At 43.1% G+C, this 24,518-nt stretch overlaps 1 protein-coding gene across 1 annotated transcript in view; it reads left to right on the top strand.

Annotated features, from left to right (window-relative positions):
• LOC122802395 (DNA topoisomerase 1-like) overlaps positions 1–24,518 on the top strand; it is a 498,452-nt gene that overhangs the window by 178,705 nt on the left and 295,229 nt on the right. Inside the window, exons 7-9 of the mRNA XM_044072020.1 lie at positions 11,825–11,930; positions 13,421–13,530; positions 17,494–17,554. Coding sequence (XP_043927955.1) covers positions 11,825–11,930; positions 13,421–13,530; positions 17,494–17,554 — 277 coding nt within the window. The remainder of the gene's footprint in view (positions 1–11,824; positions 11,931–13,420; positions 13,531–17,493; positions 17,555–24,518) is intronic.

The following is a 24,518-nucleotide window of genomic DNA, read 5'->3' as shown; positions in this document are numbered from 1 at the left end:
GCCGCATTGGTTAATTAACTGATCCTCTGTCAAGCAGTGCCAGTGATGTGACCCAAGGGTGTATTTTCTGTTACCCATCCACTAGTCTAGGTTTTTCTTGAAGAGTGTTAATGAGGTTCTCTGCCTTTATGTAGTTTGGAATTTTGTTCCAAAGCAAGGGGAGTCTCTGTGGCCGGAATCTATCCCTCCAGCATGTTCTATTTTTTGTTGTGAGTTTTAGCTCACTGGAGCGCGTGGCTCTCAGTGATTTGGATTTCTTTAGGTGGAGCATGCCCATCCATTCTGAGTTGGACATAGGTTTGTAAGTCGGGCAGATATCACCTTCGAGTAAGTGTTATTCCTCTGAGTACAGCTTGAGTTTTTTTCGGGCTGCGTAGGACATATATTTGAGGCCAGTAATCCTCTTGGTGAGGTACTTTTCTGGTCTCTCCAGCTGTTGGAAGTGTTTTGTGAGGTGCGTCCCAAATAGGGCATTGTATTCTATGATGAGTCTGATGAGTGACGAGTAGAGGGGCACAATAACCTCTTTATTTTTAGATTCAAACCCTTTAGTAATTAGATGGGCCACATTGAAGGATTTACTAACTACTTTGTCAATATGATTATAAAGGCGAGATTACTTTTTACCTGGGTTCCGAGATCTCTTATTACCTCTTCTGTATTAAGTGGGCTGCCATGTATGTGGTAATTCGTGGGCGTTTTGTTTTTCCAAAACTGGATGACTTTGCATTGTTTGGCATTTAGCTTGAGGCCATGACTTTGACACCAGGTGTCTGTCTCAGTAAGGCCCTTTTGGAGGATGTCCATGTCAGCCAGAGTCAATTATGTCTCCCAGTTTGCAGTCATCTGGGAACTTGGTTAGCCATAGTCCTCCTGTGTTTGGCTGTACTTCTGAAGTATACGCCATACAGTAGGGGTCCCAGGACCGAGCCTTGAGGGATACCAGTTATGACTGGTTTAGAGTCGGACTTGGAGCCCGCTATTCTTACTGTGCGAGTTCTGTCTGTAAGCCATTTGGCAACCCATCCCGTGACATAGTGGCTTATGTTCAGGCTGGTTAGTTTTTCTGTAATACCCGAGTGGGGAACTGTGTCTAAAGCCTTGGCGGGGTCAAAGTAGGCTGTGTGAACATCCTTTCCTTCGTCTATGGTCTTGGTGACTGTCTTGAAAAAGTCAGCCATGTTAATAGGCATGATCAGCCGTTAATAAAGCCGAACTAGGTCGGTTTATGTGTTTGGAAGTTCCCAATGTCTGTTAATGAGTTCCATTATGATGCGCTCCATAGCCCTGCAGACCAGGCTAGTCAGGCTTATGGGGTAATAGTTACCAGGGTCAGTTGTGGCCCCTCTTTTGTGGACTGAGATAACCGTTGCTGTGCGCCATTTTGTGGGCACGTGGCCTGTGGAGTGGCTGAGGTTGAACACTATGTTTAGGTGGGGGATTTGTTCGTTCTGTAGTTCGCGCAAGATGCGTCCCGGGACACCAGCTGGCCCCATTTTCTCTCTGGTTTTTGGCTTTTGGAAAGGTGATTTTCACCTGTGCGTCTGATTTCTGGGACGCTACACTTTTCTGGTATTTTTGTGGGCCCTTTTTGGGGGTGAGAGGGGGATGAAGTTTGCACCGTCTCTTATCTGCCAGGATTTTGGCTATATCAGTAGGTTAAGTATATTTTGCACTAGTTGAGTGCATATCTGCGCGTTACCCCTTAGATTCTTAACATGGCTGAAGGAGGCTTTTTGTTATCTTTTGAATCCTTGGTTATTTTTCTTTCTAAGTTAGCGATGGATGATTTTAGGAGGGACCTTAGTTTCTTACTGATATTTATCAGGGGTACCTTTCCTTCTTGGGATGTGCTTTTACTCTGAACTAGTTTCCTCCTCTTATTGTATAGCCTGTTTATGGCAGGGGTCCACCTGACTGGTTTCCTTCTTTTAGAGGAGTGAGTCTTGGTTTTGCTAGGGATAGCACTATCCTTGCATCCTTGTAGGTGCTCATAGAGTGCATTTTTTAAAGGTTTCTGCATCTTGGGCAGCGTTATCCATTAGCGTGGGGGCTGTGAAGTTTACTGCCTCTGCCTTAAGTAAGGTGAAGTTTGTTTTAGAAAAGTTTTTTACTGTTGTTTTCTTAGTTGGGGGTGTTGGTGGGGTGTGGGCATCCAGAGTGATTAGTTTATGGTCTGATCTAACCAGTGACTGACCTCCGGTGTGTAACACCTGTCGCCCATGTTTGTGATGACTAGGTCCAGTATGTTTTCACCTCTGGTAGGGAAGTTTACCAGCTGATCCAGAGCGTTTGAGTTGATGAATTCCAGGAAGTGCTTGGCCTGGCAGTTTGTACTCTAGTAGTTTTCTCAGTTAATGGTAGGGTAATTGAAATTGCCCAATATCAGGGTGTTCGATAGGACCTTCATGTTTTCCAGTGTCTCCAGAAAAGTGGAGTGGTGGTCCTGGGTCATGGAGGGTGGTCTGTAGCAGACCAGAATTTGCATTGCAAATTTGCCCGATGTTAGTTGCACATGGATGAACTCAGTGGTATCTTGCTGCATCACTAAACTAGAGGTGTAGGTATCCTTGATGAATATGGATCCACCCCCTCCTTTTGTGTTTCGGTCCGTGTTATGTGGCCGAAACGTGTGGTACGAGTTGTCGCCCAGTAGTGCTTGGGGTGCTCTCTGGAGCATTGAACCAGGTTTCAGTTACTGCACAGATGTCGACGTTCTCCATACTGAGGAGTGCTTTGAGCATGTGCATTTTGAGATTTAAACTTCTGACGTGGAGTAGCATAACCCTCCGTTTTTTTGTTAATTGTGCTGTTTACGGAGGTGGGTTTGACTTTTGAGCCTTTCCTAAAAGACACTATGGGACAGCAAGAGCCTTGGCCAGTATTCGAAAGCCTAGGGGCGACAGGTGCAAGCCGTCTCTTGCGAAGCAACGGGGCTTGTTGAGCATGTCGTCCCAGGCTGACTGACACTGGAGCCCCTTTGACACCAGAAGCTTAGCCAGTTGTTGAAATTGATCATTTGCTTTATACTGAGGTATCATTTTTGGTGAGGGCAGGATGCTACTCGGGGTCAGAGTCATACCAGCCTGGGCTACATGATCAGAGAGCTTTTCCATTTCTCTTCATGTAGTCCAAGGAGTTCTCAGGTCATTCACACCAACATGAGCAATTACAGTGTCATATTTGTACTTGTTCTGGAGTGACCCGAGTGCTTGTGTTATGTTGTGGATTCTGGCTCCCAACAGGCAGCTAACAGTAACATGTTCATCATTTTACCCTGTTGCAGTCATCACACTTGTGTTATCCTGTCGTCAGGCGGTTCCGCAGTCGGCCGGAATTCCAAAGACTTGGTCCGGTGTCTGTCGCTGTCGCCTCCTCCCTGACGTCAGTGCGCCAGGGGTATATATATTGCAACCAACACCATTTTCTTCAGTCTTTATTGCTGCGCGGTGCCCGAAGCAGAAGCAGTTCGCAAGTGTTTGTCGGCCGACTCCTGAGATTTTCTAATTCGAATTTCAGACCGAAAGGTAAGTACCCCATTGGGGAAACTTTTCTTGCCTCAGACCGATGTCAGAAAAACTTAATTGTATTTCTTGTGGGAAGCAAATACCTCATAAGAATTTTCATTCTTATTGTATACCTTGCATAGGCCCAGACCATGACGTCACTAGTTGTCGTTTTTGTGCTAGGTTTAATAAACGTCCTATTAAAAGACTCTTTGATTTCGCATGACACTACTTCGGTAGAAAATGAAATTACAGTATGCCGTCGGAGCAACAGACTACCGGCGTGCACAAAAAAAACGCAAGGATAAGGACAGACAGCCCAGGCCTAAACCAGATTCCTAGGCCTCGGCTGGTCCAGTCTCCGGTACTCAGTGAGGCTCCGATGCAGCCCCTGACTACCACAGATTTGGAACCAGAGACCGCTTCGTAACTTTTGACGGAATGTACCAGGCCGATGCACCCATTTTGTTCAGGCTTTACCGATGACATTGCTGATAAAGATGCCGGTGCTGCTGAAACGCCTTCGGTTTCTGAAGGCGTTTTCAGACCGGTGACGTTTACCATTAAAACGTATCCTAAGACGAAGACTCCTGTTAAATCTAAAAGGACTGCGTTTCAGTCCCTTGCTCAAGGCCCCATGCCTAAGAAACAGATGCTCAAAATGGCTGAAGATTTGATCTCTAATCAGGGGTTCCCAGCCTCCTCCTGGCAAAAGGCCTAGACAAGAGGAAGATTATGCATCCCCTGAACAAGTGTCCATTTCTTCAGCCTCTTCTGAAGACCAAGATTACCCCTTCTCCCCTTATGAAGATTCTGATGCTGAGCATTCCATTCCCTCAACTTCTCCTCCTGAAGATTATTCCTTCGGGGAAACTTTACACACTGAGGGAACATTTCCTCTGGGAAGGTCAGGACTACTCTGACTTGAAGAAAAGGCTCAGAGAGTTTCTTTTACTCTCCCAGCACAGACCACTTGCCATCCCACCCGTGTTGGACATTATGGATGATGTTTACTTAGAATCCAGTTTGAACCCAGACTCTCTACCTCCTGCTCCGGCCAAGCCTGACAGATACTACAGAGTGCCTGATTCCCATAAATTTCTATATAAAAGTCCTGTTGCTGACCCAGAGACCATCTCCCTAGGTCCCAAAGGGGCAAAGGCTTCTATGGATAAAAATCCTGTGCCCTCTGAAAGGGATTCCAGAGCACTAGACAGATGGGGAAAAAGGTTTACACCTCAGCCACTTTAGCTATGAGGGCACTAAATTGCCAATTTCACATGCTTAAGTGTCATCAATTTCTAATCTCTCAGTTAAAGCAAAGAATCACCACTCTCCCTCAACAGTCTGAATTGAAAGAAATGCAGGATCTGTTGCATGCAACTGAACAGGTGGGCAAACGCACCTTACAATGTGGGTTTGATTCTCTGGAGGCCTCCAGCAGAGCAGCTGTCACTGGGTCTGTTATACGTAGACATGCTTGGTTAAAGGAACAAGCTCTGCCTGATCATGTTAAAGCAAAGCTTCTAGATGCTCCCTTACAGCAGGATGTTCTTTTTGGAGTTAAAGCAGAAGAAGTCTTAAAGAAAATGGAGGATAAGGCAAAATCTATGCAGACGGTCAAAGATTTCCTACAGGTACAGCCCCTTCGCTTCAGCAGAAATTGGCCAACAAAAAATTGGTCCTTTCTAGCTACTGACAGACCACAGAGGGGTAAATACAGATGTCCAAGAGGCAGAGGACAACCATAAGCCCAGTACAAACTTCGACAATGGGGCACTGCAACATAGAAGGGAGGAGAAGACGGGTCCCATCCTACCAGAAGGCAAACTCAATGACTTGCACCTCATCTGGCCAAGCAACACTCTCTTGGCAGCCCCCTTGGGAGGAAAACTCGCACTTTTTTCAAACAACTGGCACATTGTCACAAAGGACAAGTGGGTCCTAGACATAATTTCACGAGGATACAGATTCCATTTTCACACCTTGCCAATGAAAAGAGGAATGCCAAACCTGCCACAAAATCAATGGGCAGAGGCACAAAAACAAATTACAGCTCTCATGGACATGAGAGCCATTCAGCTGGTACCTACACGAGGGCAAGGCCAAGGATTTTACTCAAGACTCTCTCTAGTTCCCAGAAAGGACAATGCCTGGAGACCAATTCTCGACCTTTCAATTCTAAACACCTTCTTACAAGTACCCAAATTCAGGATTCTAACACTACAGCAGCTTCCTCCCATGTTGGGCAAGAAAGCATGGCTAGTAATGTTGGACCTCAAGGAGGCATACCTGCATGTCCCTATCAGACAAAGTTGCAGAAGATACCTCAACCCATTACCAATTCTCTGCAGTACCCTTTGGCTTATCTATTGCGCCCAGGGTCTTCACAAAATGCCTGGTACCAGTAATTGCATACTGCAGACGAGGGATTCAAATGTACCCATACCTGGATGACTGCCTCATCCAAGCTGAAAGCAAGGACATTCTCTGGTACCAGTAATTGCATACTGCAGACAAGAGGGATTCAAATATACCCATACCTGGACGACTGCCTCCTCCAAGCTGAAAGCAAGGACATTCTCTTACAACATCTGGCATTTGTAAAACATCTTCTAAGTTGCCTAGGGTACACAGTAAACGAAAAGAAATCAAAACTAGTACCCTCACAAAATATGACAATCCTGGGTGCCAGCTTGAATACAACGGCCCAGAAGGCTTATCTGACGCCAGACAAACTACAACTGACTCAATATTTCAAAACAATGGCAACAAAGACCCAACTACCTGCAAGAAAAATTCTGCAGGCCTTGGGCTTCATGGCATCGTGCATACTACTAATACCATTTGCAAAGCTGCATATGAGGAAATTACAGTGGTACCTAAAAAGCATATGGTCTCAACACAGCCACAGCTTGGACACTCTCTCTCATTCCCTGCCTACCACAGGAGTTTCTATGGTGGTCACAGGCATGTCACCTCAACAAGGGTCAGCCTTTCACCTTGCCCCCAGCCAGGCAAACTATGACAACTGATGCATCGGACTATGCCTGGGGGGCACACATGGCAGGACAGTGCGTTCAAGGCGTATGGTCTGCAGATCAAAGGAATCTGCACATCAATCAAAAAGAGATGCTAGCTGTACAGAATGCTCTGACAGCCTTCAAGAATCTATTACATCCAGGACAACTTACAATAAGGACGGACAACACCACAGTAATGTGGTACATAAAAAAGGGGGTACACACTCCTACCCTCTATGCAGGCAAGCAATGACCTTGTGGAACACAGCTCTGGCTTACCAAGTTCGGTTACAAGCTCAATTCCTGCCAGGAAAAAAGAACACATTGGCAGACTACCTCAGCAGAAACATCATGGATCCCTACGAGTAGAAACTGGGTCCACAAGTATTTGCAATAACTCAAAAATGGGGCCTTCCAGACATGGACCCGTTTGCCAGTCCTCAAAACTATCAACTAACAAAATTTTGTACAAGGATGCTGCACCACCAAGCTTGGAAAGTGGACGCACTCTCATTCAGTTGGAAAAACCTGACAGTATATGCCTTCCCTCCATTGCCTCTCCTCACAAAGGTGCTTTTGAAAGTCAGAAGGGAGAGACCACGACTGATACTCATAGCCCCAGACTGGCCACGCCAGCACTGGTACCCACTTTTGAGGAATATGGCCCAGGGCCCACCTTGGATTTTACCACAAATTGCCCATTTGCTCACACAGCAAAACAATCAGTCTTCACAGCCAGCTCAAAACCTTAAATCTGGCTGCATGGCAAATCACCTAAGCATCCAGCCAGCTCCTTTTTCCCAAGCAGTTATGGATGTTATTCTGGAAGCTAGGAGGCCCAGCACCAGGAAGGCCTATTCGGACAAATGGAAAAGGTTTTGTGCCTGGAACCAAGCTAAAGACCAAGATGCACTTCAGCCTCACATGCCTCATTCTACAGTACTTTACTTAACTGAGATGTTGCACAAAGGACTTCCTTTTTCTTCCATTAAAATCCATGCATCAGCTATTTCAGCCCACTGCAACATGGATCCACCCTTATTTTCGCATCCACTTCTAAGACAGTTCCTCAGAGGGGCAAAAACATTAGACCCCCCCAGGAGAGCACCTACACCAACATGGGGCCTCAATTTTGTTCTGGAAAAACTTGCGCTGCCTCCCTTTGAACCAGCTTTCTCTGCAGATCTACAGCTTCTATCATGGAAGACTGCCCTGCTGCTAGCAATAACTTCAGCTAGAAGAGTCTCAGAGCTACAGGCAGTAATGGCATTGGAACCTTTCCTCATTTTCCATCAAGACAGAGTTTCTCTACGAACTGATCCTTTCTTCATGCGTAAGGTGGTTTCCAGTGTGGCTTTAAATCAAACCATCCACTTACCCACCTTCTTCCCAAATCCACAGAACAAAGGAGAAAGACTCCTGCATTCCTTGGACATTCACAGGCAACTTCGTTACTACTTGGATAAAACTAAGGTTTTCAGAAAATCTGACCAGCTCTTTGTATCCTATGCTACAGCTTCACAAGGGAGGGCTATATCAAAACAAACCATTTCCAAATGGATAGGACATTGCATTCGTTTTTGCTATACCGATTATGGAACACCAGTTCCTGCTACCATTAGGCCCCACTCTACCAGTGCAATGGCTACATCTACAGCCTTCCTCAGGGGGGTTCCAACCAAGGAGATTTTGGAAGCTGCAACTTGAGTTCAGTACACACCTTTACCAAACACTATCACTTACCACTTTACATAAGACTAGAGCTGGCTTTGCCACTGCAGTTCTGCAGGGCCTTCTAGCCTCCAATAGCCCTCTGATTCCTCCACCCATCCTTAGCTTTGGGATTCAACCCAAGTGTGATGACTGCAGCAGGGTAACACGATGAACATAGTACAGTTTTGTACCTACCATAAATGTAGATGTTTGAGTGTACACCTTGCTGCAGTCCAGGTTACCCTCCCTCCATCCCCTCTGAACTAACTGGCTAAAATCTCAATACCTTCCTGATGTATTTGCTTATAGCTGGAGGGATTTTGTGTTTTTGCAAAATTTACTCAATTTGGTACTAATTACGGACTACCTTTTTGGGGGCACCTGACATCTGGGGCAAGAAACTGAAGAAAATGGCGTCTGTTGCAATATATATACCCCTGGCGCACTGACGTCAGGGAGGAGGCGACAGCGACCGAAGCCGGACCAAGACTTGGGTTATCCTGTCAGGCGGTCCCGCAGTCTGCAGGAATTCCAAAGTGTGAGGACTGCAGCAGGGTGTACACTCGGAACATCTACATTTATGGTAGGTACAAAACTGTACTTTTCTGCTTGTCCAGCCTAGTGAGTGGACATCAGTGTGCCTGACTGTAGAGTCACCTTATTACTAGTGTGTTAGGTATGTTATTTCGCCTTAAGGACTGTGATTGGCAGCACACTGATTGTTGTCTTGTTTGTGACTGGAGGTGCAGGTTGTTTGGGCGTCTGCTTTGGAGGTCTCTGATGGGTTTGCAGGTTTTTATTTGGAGCCTCAGAGTATGATTGTGTATTTGTATTTTTTGCCAGTGCTGGTTTAGTAGGTCTGTGTGTGGCTGGAGGTGTGGTGCAAGTGTTAACCTTCACCTCTTGACTGTCTGTTCCAGTCTTGGGTGAAGATAGCTTAGCCTCCAGTTTGGCTGTATAATTGCATTTCTCGCATATGTTAGTGTTTTGTGGCAGGAGGCGAGGGTTGTCCGTGTACATGAGGCAGTTGTAACATTGCCTCAGGATACCCAGATTCACCAGCTGGACTGGAGAGTGCACCTGAAATTGCCCTTTGGTCATGCTTGAATAGTAGGGTGAGCTGCTTAGTCACTTGGTTGGTGCGGGGTGAATAAAGAGCCTTGCCCTGCTGGGCAATGAAGTGGTGGGGTATATTAGTACTTGCTATTAGGTCTGAGCAAGTGCTGGGCTGTAGGATGCTTATTGAGTGCTTAGGTTGAGAGTTTGACTAGTTTCAAGGGAAAAGCTGAAGAGGAGACCGTGGAGCCAGGAATAATTTAACCCTAGCTAACCGGTGCTGCCTGGTGCGCAAAACCGTGCAAACGTGTTTTTTATAGCAGGGAAATGAAAGAGAGAGAAATTAACCCAAAATGGCCTATAAACCTTTAATTTCTGGGCTGGAACCAATCCCCCAGGGACAGATAGGCTGCTCAAAGCTCTCCTCTCTCACAGGTGAGCAGAGAAACATCCTTCTATCCAAGTAAGTTATAGGCAACCAAGAAACTTGCAACACAGCCCTGAATTCAGCACTAGCCTGAAAACTGGACATAACTAGCTTAGAAAGGCGGAAAACAAGGAATTTTTTTTCTTTTTGAAAAGATAAGGCAAAAACAGTAAAAAAAAAAAAAAAAAAAAAAAATACACTTAAAACTGCTTTAAACAACTACAAACTATCAGAAAAGGCTATCCCACTTTAATGTGTAGCCTACAACAGTTAAATTATTTAAACAAAAAACCTCTTTTAAAAGTGCAGGCATTCAAATAAGTGCAATATGTGAAAACAACTATCTTTTAAATCGCAATAAACGTTGGAAAATCGGCGTTTAGGCAGAAAATGGTTAAGTACAAGAAAGTACAGAAAACTGATATCTAATCACTCCCGAGTCTCTCTTCTAAGCTAGAAGGCTTATATCAGTTTTCCGCTTTCTAGTGCTTCCCAGTAGGTTAGTTGCAGGAAAGATGGGAAACAAGTGCATATGTGGTCTTTTAAACCAGAAAGTTGAAAGAGATGGACAAACTGTCCAAATGGTCAATAAACTACAATTTCTGGGCCAAGAGCCACTCCTCTTGTGGTAGACAGGCTACCTCGTGCTTACCACTCCCACTGATGAGCTAAAAAGCTTTCCTCCAACACAGAAAGGCTTACGGGGCTCAGAAGCTTACCAACAGTCCTGGATACAGCAATTCTGTACCTGGACTAGGCTAGTTACAGGAAAGGTGGGAAACAAGGAAAAGTGCAGCTTTTAAACCAGAAAGTTGAAAGAGATGGAAAAAAACTGCCCAATTGGCCAGTAGCTACAATTTCTGGGCCATATGCCCTTTTCCCCCTGTAGTGTGATCCTGGAGTTAGTATATATAGTTGGGGGGGTGTATTCCCCCACCTAGTTTGTTTTCATGTTATAGTTCACCAAACGCTTACAGTGCTGAATTTCAAAACACTACATTTTAAACCATAGACATGCACAGCCCACCTGACTTTATCTATGCTAACTCTAGGATCGTACTACAGTGGGGAAAAGGGCATATACCTTTTTCTCGCCTTGCAGTACTCTACACAGTGCCAGTACTTCACTTCAGAGAAATGAGATTCGGATGACATGAGTTTTCAGTAATTTGAGCTTTCAGCGATTTGGTGAGGGTGAACTGAAATTCAGTGAAATGCATTTTTAATGAAACAAAGTAGACCCATATCTATCTACTTGTATAGATAGATATATGGGTCTACTTTGTAAGACTGAAAAACCAAAAGACTGAATTTCAAAGTACTGAAAACCTTGTTAATGTAAGTGGTAAGCCCCCCTTATTCCCCTCATTTGGGGAGGTGTGCCCCCCATTCCCACTGCTGATTATATGTGTACCAAGTCCAGGATATCAGACAGTGAAGAATAAGCAAATTGCATCATTCAGTATTTTGAGTTTTCTGTATTTTGAGATTCAGTCTCTTGGTTTTTCAGTCTATGAAGATAAGGATGCAATTTAACACTACTGTTCTTAGTGTGCCTGTTAGCATCAGTTTTTTCATCAGTCGTACAGTTTGTCCTGTAAATTAGGATGGATGCTGTATAGTGTGCAGGTGTCTGTGACCCACCTGTAGGTCCCTGCTGTTTGCTTTCAGGATGAACTTACTTTCCTTTTTACTTGCCCATTTTGTGTGTTTGGTGTGAATAGGATTAAAAAGTTCCATCACCTGACTACATGTTTCACTAATATGTGGACTAGAGTACTGGGTTAGATGGAGCTCGGGTAATTGTGCACAAGTGCTTAATTCGTTGGTGGCTTTATCTTTAGATCCTCAACTTCAGAGTCCAGGAAACTGCAGTAACAGAATGGATCAAAATACAGGCTTTATATGGTGGAATCTTAAAAACATTTGAGTTCCATTTTATTTGATCTGTCTACCTAGTAGTGGATTTCTAGAGACTTTGCTTTGTAGAAAATGACCTATGTTTGAAATATGTAGTGTTACAAAGACTTTAGCTGGAAGGCTCACTGAAAATACATTAAGGCTGCTGAATTAAGTTGCATTTTTTTTTCTTTGTACAGTACCGAATTTCAGCCCAAGAAGATAAAGTCCGAAGGTAACAAAAAAGTAAAATCTGAAGATGTGAAAAAGAAAGTGAAAAAAGGGAAAAGAAAACATGAAGAAGAGGTAGGCTATTTTTTAAATTGTGGTAATATGGAGTACTTGTGTTTTGGGAGGGTTGTTTAAGAAAATGACTTTTGGGTCAGCTGTAACCAATTTTGCTTACACACGGTGCTGCTGCAATTTTCTGCTAAGCTATTTCCATATCTTTATTTATTCATTTAAGTTCTCCTCCTGACCCTAAAGCTTGCTGTATTGCAAACATGCAGTCACTGGCTTGGTATAGTTAAACTGATTTTTTAATTACTGTATTTTAGTAGCTGGAAAAAATCCAAATACAGCGAGCCTTAAAAATAATACAAGAAAAATTAACCTGAGAAGTTTTTAGATTTAATATTTTCATGCAAAATTGGTGCATTCTGTGCACAATACAGTAGTCACTGTTCATGTTGTGCTTAATGAGTGCAGATATAGTAAATATCTATTTTGAGGATGCTAAACTGTGTCTGAAGCATGTGGTGGTAATAAGTTTGCAATTTCAAAAAAATGTAGTTGTGAAGTTATGCATGTATGTGTGTTTTGGTCTGTTCCTCTTTGTGTTCTCTGCTGCATGCCTGCTAGGTAAGTGAGGGTCTTCAGAGAAGGGATGTCTTCTTGGCAACCATAATGAGTTATCCCCACACTCCCTGCCACCTGTATGGTTGCACTAATGATCTCGGCAGTATCTTCTGTTCGGCAAGTGCACACACACATCATGGCCGTAGTGTTGCTTGTATGTCTGCATTGGCATTCTGCCTCCATTTGGGAGTCAGGAAAGCAGCAAGGCTTGACTTTTTGTCCACCTTGTCTACTTCCACACCACCAAGTACTGCAGCTTAGAGTTGGCTAAAAAGTTGTACCAGCTTTGGTGAAGCCTTCATTCTTGCATGGCTTTTTTGCATTCGGATGCTAACATGAAAATAGAGTGGAAGAAAGTCTTTGGTCATGTGTGTCTGCATGTATACCCTCTTCAGACAAATTCAGGACAAAAAGAGCTGATTTAGCTGTATAAAAGCATTTAGCAGTATCTGACCCTCCCCATAAGAAATGTACTGTTAAGTTATAAATGGTGTGAGACTGACATCTTACTATACTGCTGCAGAGAGTTGTACTTTGCTGCTTGTTGCATTTCCTAACTCAGACACTGACTCAGTGAAAGGGGTGAGATCGGCACTGTAGAAAACCTTCCCCCCACCTCCCTTACTTGGTAAGCACCTCATCTAATAAACTTTAGAAATAAAGGAATTCTGTACAGTGCTAATCATGCCTCCTTACACTTAACAGCATTTGCAACCCTGACTGAATGCCATTTAAGTCATCTCTACTTGAATGAGTACATAGACTGCTTGCAGCGACCCTGTTGTACACTGCCTATCATATATCTTAAAAAGTTTGCCTTGGAGCAGCCACCCCCATTCACTTCTTACTGTCCTTGCTATAACTTTGGCTTAAATATACGTCTCGGCAATAATAACTCAGTTGTAAACCTTGCATAACTCTCTTCTTTCAAATAACAGGATCATACTCCCAAAAAGAAAATCAAAAATAAGGAAAATAAAAGCCAAAAAGGGGATGCAGCTCAAGGCAAAAAGAAACAAAAGAAGGAAGAGGTGGAAAAATGGAAATGGTAAGTTGCCACGACCAGCTGCATGAGGTCTGTTGCCTTGCACCATGTAGTCTGCAGAGGTCATTTGCATGGTTTGTTCTTGTAGTATTTTGCTGCATTTAGTTTATTTTCCCCAAAAAAGTCAACAGCTTAGCTATGACTAATTTTATGAAATTTAATCCAGGTTTCATCTGGAATTGGAATATGTCTGTAACCAACTGATAGTTTCTGTATTATATTTAGCATTGTTGGTGCTTTTCGTTAAATGTTTTTATGTACTCAAGCTGGCATGGCTGAAAAACGGAAAACATCCAATGCAAAGATTGTTTTAAAAAGAATGTCTGTTATCAAGGACTACGGTTTCTACTTACCATTGCCTGTCACAAGAATTTAATTTCCTCATAGCACATTGTGCCTTTTGTTTTTAAGTTGTTGCATATGCTATAATCCCTTTTATTTAAAAAAAAAAAAAGACCATGTGCAACCTTCAGATCTTTTATTGAGGGAAAGTCTCCTGCATCACTATAACAATAAACTTGGCTTTCTGTTATGTTGTGATAGTTACTGGTATCCTCTGTTCTTTTCCCCTAGGCCTCTTGTGCATCATTCCTGATGCAGTGTGTCCCTTTGGTATCTAGTAGTGTGCAAATTGCAACATAATTCAAGGGGCAATGTTTGTATCTACTGTCTATGCCTCCCAGCCATTAATGCCTTCTGTTTCAAGCCATTCCATCTCTTACTCCATCCTGAAGTTAACGTTTTCATGCACAGGCTGTTTGAGGATTTGACGTCATTGTGCCCTATTGCAGTTTTCTCAGTTTGTTGGTAATCCAGTCATACTTCTCCACTGTCCACATTTCTACCTCCTATTTGTGGTCTCTTTCACGTAAAGATTGTGCTTTCTGGCAAATTATTGAGAATTGAAGTCCTTAAATAATGACATTGAGTTTCACATTTTTTCATACTTCATATCCTTCATTAAATGCCTCGTAACACAAGTCCTAGTATTATAGCAACTTTCTAATTTTATAAGAGCAGTTTTTAAAGTCTGTCCTTATTTTGGTGTCTTTGCTGCCCCCCCCCCCATTATTTTAGGTTTTGTCCAGATTTCTTGCAGTAAGAGGTTGAGCGGTACGAATCCAGTTCCTTTGCAGCACAGGTGGCTCGCATAGCCCAGTTTCAGGGAGAATGTCAAGGGCTTAAGTTCAACTATTGAATTTTGTGCAGTGGTAACTGTGGATGGCTATGGTAGGTCCTTCCTTACAGACCAAAACCGCTACAACAGTTGTCTTGTGTGGATGATAAGCTGTTCTGATGATTGTGATTTCACTGCAGTACTGTCTTTTGAGGTTCCTACCTGCAGAAGTTCCGTCACCAGTCCAAATACCATGTTGTTGTCATCCCCCCCTTGCTAACTAGTGTCCCTTCCCTACAAGTGTAAGGGTGTCTATTTGGTAGGATGTTAGTATGCAGCATTTTGTCTGTCTTGTCACAGGTAGATAAGAGTACTCAGATTGCATTACCAGTCTTCAGCAGGCCTGAAGTCAGGATACACTGAAGTACCCTGTTGAAAATTTTTTTTATTGTAACTCCTAGTTTATATCCTACGTTGTATGTGTTGGGGATTAATGTCAGCTGCATTATTTTTACCTTTTAAGTACACTATACCTCCTCTGTTTCTCTGGGTGAAGTGTGTTCAGAGAGGTCTATATCATAAAGATGAACATTTACTTACCCGAACGGCTAAACGTCGACGCGTCTTCATCGAACCAGGAAAACATCGATCGTCCAGAAGCACGAAAGCAGAAACATCGAATCATCATGGTTGGCCCTTCTGCAGTATAGATCCGTAAGGTAAGTGTACGATAATTACAGACCTTAGGGTTAGGGTGCGGGTTAAGGCAAGTGCATAGATGTATGTTAGATTTAGTGTAGGGTAAGAAGTAAGGTTTTGTTAAGTGTATGTGTGTGGATTATTTAGTTTGTTTGGGTTTAGCTTTTTAAGGTAAGTGTGCGATAGTTACGGACCTTGGGGTTAAGGTGTGGGTTAAGTTAAGTGCATACATGGTGGTATAGGTAAGATTTGGTGTGGGATTTAGAAGTAGGGTTTTGGTTAGTGTGTGTATGTGATTTTAGTTTGTGTAGGTAGTATGTAACGGGCAGTGGGGTGGTAGAAGTAGGACAGTTCGACACTTTGAATTTCGCGGTTTAGGGCGTTTGGTGTATATGCAGTTCGCGGGATATGTGTCGACGTTTAGGTATTCGGGTAAGTAAGCTTTCGTCTTTATAATATAGACCCTGTTCAGAGCTCTTCCCTTCTGTTTAATTTTGTGCACCTTCATGCAGCTAATCTCCAACTAAAAGCAGTTGATATGTGTGTGTGTGTGGGGGGGGGGGCTAATAACGTTGCGGCTGCATGAGAAGAATCTTTGTAATTTATGGTGAGAGCACACTGTTCAGACTTCTCGTGGTTAATTGTCAGCATCTGTGGACTTTTCTCACCAAGCGCATTTGCTAATGGGGGAGTGAATTGCAAGAAAACTACAATTTTCCATGCCTTTTGTCAATTTATTTTTCAAGCCTGTTTGCTGAAAAAAAATCCATGACTGTAACTAAAACCAAGGGCATTAATTTATACTTCCACCCTTGGAAAAATGGGAAATTGTTTATTCCACATATGTGATCAGTACAAATACTCCCCCAGTAGCTCAATATCACAGTTTTATACCAACTTTAACTTGCTTCATTCCAACCTTTCTTACCTTGTTACCGTGTAATGCTTGGATTCGTTATATGTAAGAGAGTGCTTTTGCTTTCTTGCTTTAATAGTGTCCGCATATACAGCAGTCACTGAAACTCTCCTTCCTCACATTTGAAATATCCTTGACTGTACACTACACAAAATTTACAACATAACATGCAGTTTTTATCATGAAATTTTTATGCAAAGATGGGAGGTTGGCATAATGGTTAAGGTGTCTACTTTGCAGACACACTGCACAGGATTTAATTCTCACATGGGATAATTGGCTAGGGTTACAATGGCCCGCAAGTTCAGTAAGCCTAGTACTAATCTATGAACTTGTATGTTAATAAGAGTAAAACGCAAAATAGTACAGATAGACACCAGTTGCTGTGACAATAAGTAAAGGAAATCAGAAGAAGCTGAAAATTGAGATAGAAGGGAAAATAGTGGAACAAGTTAACAGCTTGAAACTGTCTGGGAAGGGTGGCGGAGGAGAGGGGAAGTCTGACTGTAGCTCTGATTTCTTCATTGAGATGGGCTGCAGACAACTGGCCCATTGAGTCATGGGTAGTATGTGATACAAGAATGCTAAAGAAGCTGAAAAGTGTACAAAACCAGTGGTGCGGCCCGTGAAACTGTGTGGTACAAAATCCTCGGACTGTGAAGCACAAGTACATGTAGCTAGAGATGAGGGAGATAGAAGTTTTTGAGACAGGCAGTAGAAAGCACACTTAAGAGACAAAGAAATGAGGGCATCAGAGCAGAAGCCCAAGTTACTCCAATTACAGAGAGGTTCAGGCAGATGCAGGAAATGCACAAAACTCCTATGATGATGATTTGGGACAGCAGGAAGAAGGCAAAAGGAAGTGAATGTGTCCAACAGAGATGGATGGCTTGTGAGAAGACCTGCAACAATCTGGCATGACTGTCGAAGACTGCAAGAGAATGGGATTGAATTGAGAGAAATCGTGATAGCTAATGCGACACTCCAACCCGCTGTAGGAATTGAAGAAAGGAGGGATGATTTAAGACTAAAGTATTTTACTTGGTTACCACTTCAGCCCTTCAGTGTCCTAAACATTAATGTCATAAAGTGGGGTACATGCTTTATATAGTTCCACCCACCAGTTTAACCTAGATAGCAAATATTTCTCAGCCACATTTTGCAAAGCTCCATTCCCTTATCTAATCCTGCATCTAATGCAATGCTTGCAGTCCCGCATTTAATCATTAATCAGTACTGCTGGTCACCTTCCTGATACTCATCTGAAAGCACCAGTCTATGGTTCAAATATCAAGGTATGCCTGATTAACTCTTTTTTATACTTTTTTCTGCTTTTCGAGCTTTTTTGCTTGAAACAGTGGGAGAGACAGTACTGGCAAATTATGTGGGCTTTATCATATTAATGAAAAGTGGAGTATCCTCTTCTGTTTACTGGCTCATTCTTTGTTGGCTGAAATCTATAGCCTTTTATGCATTCAAAAATATATTTGATCCTCTAGGAAAAATATTCTGAAGATAGTTGGCTTTACAGCAGCTTCAGTGTCCCCACCTGCCTGCCAACATTCCCTGATTGGGATACACTTGCATCAGTTTTGCATAGAGATTTATAATTTTACTCAAATGCTGAGCTGCCCCAGCTTAATATTTCTTTTTATTTATTTTATTTTACATTTTATTTTACATTTGTTAACCGGGCTAGTCTAGCTGGATATATGTCAATTTTCAGTAGAGGCCTGGGGAGAAAAGCTCCAAGCATGAACAATGACAAAGTTAACAATGTATAGAAACATAAAGGATTACATTACAGTCTAATATTAGTCTTAAAAGGACTAATAATGATACATTTTTGAACTACAACAGTTAATTTATAGAAACATACATGACTACAGTACAGAGTAGAATTAGTCTAAAAGGAGTAATAATACATTTTGAATTATAGCAGGTTTAGTAGAAATTCTACTAACTAATTCTAGGCACACAGTAGAAGGTATGAGCAAGTCTCAGGTAGGGAAGAGAACACAAGTGTTATTCTGCCATAAAATTGTCTGGAGTAACTCAGTCTCTCTTCTTTTGGTAAGATTGCAAGTTTGCTGCAGTTTAACTGCTTTTCTCATGGCCAGGTTTGGAGCATACACATTATGTGCTCTTTTAATTAACAAATCTTTCTGTGGAATTGCTTATGTATTTTCCCAAAATTAATACTGTGTGTGTGTGTGTGTGTGTGTGTGTGTGTGTGTGTGTGTGTGTGTGTGTGTGTGTGTGTGTGTGTGTGTGTGTGTGTGTGTGTGTGTGTGTGTGTGTTTTGTCTGGTACAGCAGAACATCTCTGGCTTTCTCTGCCCACTGGTGTCTTCTGACCGCATGTTTTGAAATAGCTCTTCTTGACACTCCTCCTTTTAAAATGGCCTTTTCATTGCATCCTCTGATTTCCACAATTTTATCAGTTTATCTGAGTAGCTACTTGGTTTCTGTCTGTGTTGCCAGTCCTTTATTTGACTGTAGCAATTCCTCACTTGTTTCACTTTAAGTACCTCTGTGTACACTTGATTTTTTTTTTCGCTCTAAATTATTGGAAGCCATTTCCTTTACCGAAGCTGAAACTTGGACTGCTTTTTGCTGAACAGCCGCAAGGTGCTTCATTCAGTTTTTTTCAGTGTGACTGAACTGTAAAACAAACTAATAGTTATCAGTTTTCCAAGTTTTAATGGTACATCTGGGATGTGGAGCTTTGGACAGTAATACCTTTCTTGGTTGGTCACCTTAAATGTGCAAAGTCTTACCTTGTTACTGAACACTACTTCCTATCCTGTCAGTTGTGACTTGTGTGGTATATCTGCATTTAGATGTGTGTTTCTGTGGCCGAGTGTATTTGCATATGTAAATTACCTAATTGGACTACTGAAGTGGTTGGCAGACTGATTTTGTATCTCTCTTCTCTGTTTGGGATGTTATGTGGTGTATTTACTTACTGAGTATATGTAAGTGAGGTATCTTACTAAACAAGTGGCAGCATGAAATGTAACCCCCCCCCCCAAGAATTTACTCCAAAGTGTTTTTCTGCAGCTGCGTTGAGCTCTGCATTTGATTAGTTTTGATGGATTGTGATGTTTCACTGTTGCAGTCATTACTCTTGGGTTATCCTGCTGGCAGGCTACCCGCAGTCGGCCAGAATTCGAAAGTCTAGGTCTGGCATTGGTTGCTGTTGCCTCCTCCCTGACGTCGAGAGTTCCAGGGGTATAAAAGATGCAGCACATGCCATTTTCTTCAATTTTTCTTGCCGTGCGGTGCCCGAAGCAAAAGCAGTTTGCAAGTGCCGGTTGGCCAACTCCTGAGATTTTCACAGACTAATTTCAGATCCGAAGTCTTCATTAAAGCTAAGTACCCAGTTGGGGAAACTTTTTTCTTGATCCAGACCGATATCAGAAAAAGCTAATTGTATTTCTTGTGGGAAGCAAATACCTCATAAGGATTATCATTCTTACTGTATTCCTTGTCTAGCCCCTGACCATAACGTTGCTAGCTGTCGGTTTTGTGCTAGATTCAACAAACGCACTATTAAGCGTCTGTTTGATTTTCTTATTACTTTGGCCGAAAATTCAATTACATAATACCATCGGAACAGCCGACTACCGGAGTTTCTAAAAAAACGCAAGGAAAAAGAGGACAGGCATCCGAGATCCAAAACCAGCGAGGCTTTCGTTAAGCCAGTCGCTGGTTCTCAGTGAGGCGCTTTCGCAGCCCCTGGCACCTGCTACCTCAGAGCCACAGGCAGCTAACTACTCCCGCGTGGAGCCAGCTAGGCCTCTGGATACTCAAGGTATTGGACACACTGAAGTTATTCCCTCAGATGGGTCCAGAGCCACTGAGCAGGCATCGGCTTCTGAGTGTGTTTTCAGACCTACACAGCTATATGTAAAGCCTACTTCAGCTTCAAAAGCAAAGACTACAGCAGCTTTAAAGACAACGAAACAAGTACAGCATTCTCCAGGACAGACTTCCATGCCTAAGAAACAGATCCTCAAAATGGCGAAGACCTTGTTACCTTGATCAGTGGGTTCCCATCCCCCTCCTGACAAGAGGCCTAGGCAAGAGACAGACTATGACTCTTCAGATCAGGTTTCCATTTCCTCTGACTCCTCTTCTGTACCAAAATACTCTCTTCCTCCCTATGAGGATTTTGATGCTGAAGAATCCATTCCTTCAGCCTCTCCTCCTGAGGATTATTCTTTTGGGGAACCCCTGCATACCATGAGGGAGCATTTCCACTGGGAGAGCCAAGATTACTCGTAATCAAAGAAAAGGCTTAGAGATTTTCTTTTACTTCCTCAGCACAGGCCTGTTGCTATTCTCCCTGTGCTAGACATAGCAGATGTATTTTCAGAGTCCGGCCTTTCTCCAGACTCCTTACCTCCAGCTCCTGTTAAACCAGATAGATACTACAGGGTTCCAGACTCACATAAATTTCTTTACAAAAACCCTGCTGCTGACCCAGAAACTATTTCTCTGGGTCCCAAGGGGGTTAAGGCCGCTACTGCAAAAAACCCTGTCCCTTCTGACAGGGATTCAAGGGCACTAGACAGATGGGGGGGAAAAGGTTTTACACTTCAGCTACTTTGGCTGTGAGGGCTTTAAATTGCCAATTTCATATGATTAGATATCAGCAATACTTAATGTCACTGTTAAAACAGAAAATGTTGACTAATTCTAATTGTACAGAAAATAAGGAAATACAGGATTTATTGCATGCAACTGAACAAGTGGGAAAGCATACAATGCAATGTGGTTTTGATTCTCTGGAGGCCTCCTGCAGGGCTGCAGTTACGGGTTCTGTCATTAGGAGGCATGCTTGATTAAAGGAACAAAATCTGCCTGATCATGTTGAAGCAAAATTATTAGATGCTCCATTATAGCATGATACTTAGCATGATACTTTATTTGGTGTTAAAGCAGAGGAGGTATTTGGTGTTAAAGCAGAGGTGGTTTTGAAGAAAATGGAGGACAAAGCGAAATCTATGCAAACAGTAAAGGATTTCTTACAGGTTCAGCCACCAAAATTTAGCAGGAACTGGCCTACAAAGAATTGGTCATTTCCAGTGTCGGACAGGCCACAAAGAGGCAGATATAGACGTCCCAGAGGCAGATCCCAGCCCCAGGGCTCATACAGGCCTAAACAGTGGGGCTCTTCTACCTCCAAAAGTGGAGAAGACAAAGCACAGCCATACAGGAAACAGTCCCAATGACTTGCCTCTGCCAGCACCAAGCACTTATATTCTTGCAGCCCCCTTAGGGGGAAAGCTAGCTCTTTTTCCTCAAAGTTGGCACATGATCACCCAGGACAAATGGGTATTGAATATAGTGTCCCAGGGCTACAGATTCCACTTTCACACCCTGCCAAAGGCAAAAGGTATGCCAAACCTGCCACACAATCAGTGGACAGAGGCACAAAAACAAGTTTTGTCCCTTATGCAAATGAGGGCCATTCAACAAGTACCACAGCAAGAGCAGGGACAAGGATTTTACTCAAGACTTTTCTTGGTTCCCAGAAAGGACAAAGCCTGGAGACCAATACTGGACCTGTCTTTTCTAAACACTTTTTTGGATGTTCCAAAATTCAAAATGTTAACTCTGCAGCAGCTTCTTACCATGCTGGGCAAGAAGGCTTGGCTTGTAACTTTGGACCTAAAAGAGGCATACCTGCATATACCAATCAGACAATCTTGCAGAAGATACTCAGATTCATAGCTGGCTCAATGCACTACCAATTCTCTGCACTGCCCTTTGGCTTTTCTACTGTGCCCAGGGTCTTCACAAAATGCCTGGCACCAGTAATTGCATTTTGCAGACAAAGAAGAATTCAAATTTATCTTTACTTGGACGACTGCCTTATACAAGCAGAGAACAAAGACACTCTAATACAGCATCTGGCGTTCGTAAAAAGAATATTAAATTGCCTAGGGTGCACAGTAAACGAAAAGAAATCAAAGCTAGTACCCTCTCAAGAGATAATATTCCTGGGTGCAAGTTTAAATACAACTACCCAGATGGTTTAGCTCTCGCCAGACAAACAAAGGCAACTAACTTCTTACTTCAAAATGTTGGCAACAAAGACCCAGTTATCTGCAAGAAAAATTCTGCAGGCTTTGGGCTTCATGGCATCCTGCATTCTACTAATTCCATATGCCAGACTGCATATGAGGAAACTTCTGTGGTATTTAAAAAGTGTCTGGACTCAACATTGTCAAAGCCTGGAAGCATTAATTACCCTCATTCCTTGCCTACAACAGGAGTTTCGATGGTGGGCACATGCCTGTCACCTCAACAAGGGACAGCCATTCACTCTACCCACATCTAGGCAGTCAATAACAACAGATGCATCAGATTATGCATGGGGAGCACACATGGCAGGAGAATGTATTCAGGGCACATGGTCCACCAGCCAAATGCATCTACATATCAATCAAAAAGAGATGCTAGCTGTTCAGAATGCCCTGACCGCTTTCAAGGATCTTCTCCATCCAGGACAACTACTGATAAGAACGGACAATACTACAGGCATGTGTTACATAAACAAGCAGGGAGGCACACATTCCTACCCCCTCTGCAGACAGGCCATGACTTTGTGGGACACAGCATTGACTTATCAAGTACACCTGCAAGCACAATCGAGTACACCTGCAAGCACAATTTGTGCCAGGAAAGAACAATACTCTGGCAGACGAACTAAGCAGAAACCTTACGGATCCCCACTAGTGGAAACTGGATCCACAAGTTCAGCATAACAAAGGAATGGGGATGCCCAGACATAGATCTGTTTGCCTCCTCTCACAACTGTCAACAACAGAAATTCTGCACAAGGACTTATCACAAGCAAGCATGGAAAGTGGATGCTCTGTCATTCAGCTGGAAAAGTCTAACAATATATAGCTTTCCTCCTCTGCCTCTCCTCCCCAAGGTACTCCTAAAGGTCAGATAAGAGAAGCCAAGAATGATTCCGATTGCCCCAGACTGGCCACGCCAGCACTGGTACCCAATCCTAAAAAGCTTGTCTCAAGGCCCAGCCTGGACATTGCTTCTGATTCCTCACTTACTGACCCAGTGAAACAATCAGATTCTGCACAGCCAACTCGGGACCCTAAATCTGGCAGCATGGCGGATAATGTAACCATTCAAAGCACACCTCTCTCAAGCCGTGATGGATGTTATTTTGGAGGCCAGGAGGCCCAGTACTAGAAAATCTTATCCAGAAAAATGGAAAAGATTCTGTGCTTGGAACCAGACACAAGGAATTGACACATCTGTACCAAATATTCCTCAGATTTTACAATACATAACTGAGATGCTGGACAAAGGCCTATCCTTTTCATCAATTAAAATTCATGCCTCTGCCATTTCAGCTCATTACAATATGGAACCTCCTATTTTTTCCCATCCTTTGCTAAGGCAGTACCTCAGAGGGGCCAAAAACATAAGACATCCAAGGAGAGCCCAATACCTGCATGGGACCTCAATTATGTCTTGGAAAAACTCACACTGTTGCCTTTTGAGCCAGCCAATACAGCTGATATAAAGTTTTTATCTTGGAAAACAGCTCTGCTCCTAGCAATAACCTCTGCAAGACGAGTTTGAGTTACAGGCACTCATGGCTGTGGAACCTTTCATCATTTTCCATCCAGACAGGATTTCTCTAAGGACGAACCCAACATTTATGCCTAAGGTAGTGTCCAGTGTGGCCCTTAACCAAACCATTCATTTGCCTACCTTTTATCCAAACCCACAGAATAAGGGTGAGAGACTTCTGCATTCCTTGGACATACACGGACAACTACGCTTCTCCTTGGACAGAACTAAAGCTTTCAGAAAAACTGAGCAACTTTTAGTGGCATATGCTACAGGATCTCAAGGAAAGCCTTCAAAATGGATAGGCCACTGCATTCGTTTCTGCTACTCACAACATGGCAAATCAGTGCCCAAGGGCATTGGGCCTCATTCTACCAGGGCAGCAGCCACTTCAGCAGCCTTTCTCAGAGAAGTACCAACCAAAGACATTTTAGAGGAGTTCAGTGCACACTTTTACAAAGCACTACCGTTTACCTCTCTACTCTAAATCCAGAGCAGGCTTCGCCACTGCAGTTCTGCAAGGCCTTATAGCCTCTTCTAATCCTGTTTAGGCCCAGTCACCCAACCTTAGCTTTGGGATTCAACCCAAGAGTAATGACTGCAACAGTGAAACACGTTGAACATAGTAGAGTTGTGTACCTAC

Source organism: Protopterus annectens, chromosome 5.part0 (genome assembly GCF_019279795.1).
Source record: "Protopterus annectens isolate FY-2018-M chromosome 5.part0, PAN1.0, whole genome shotgun sequence".
NCBI lineage: Eukaryota > Metazoa > Chordata > Ceratodontiformes > Protopteridae > Protopterus > Protopterus annectens.
This window is presented reverse-complemented; position numbering and strand designations above follow the sequence as displayed.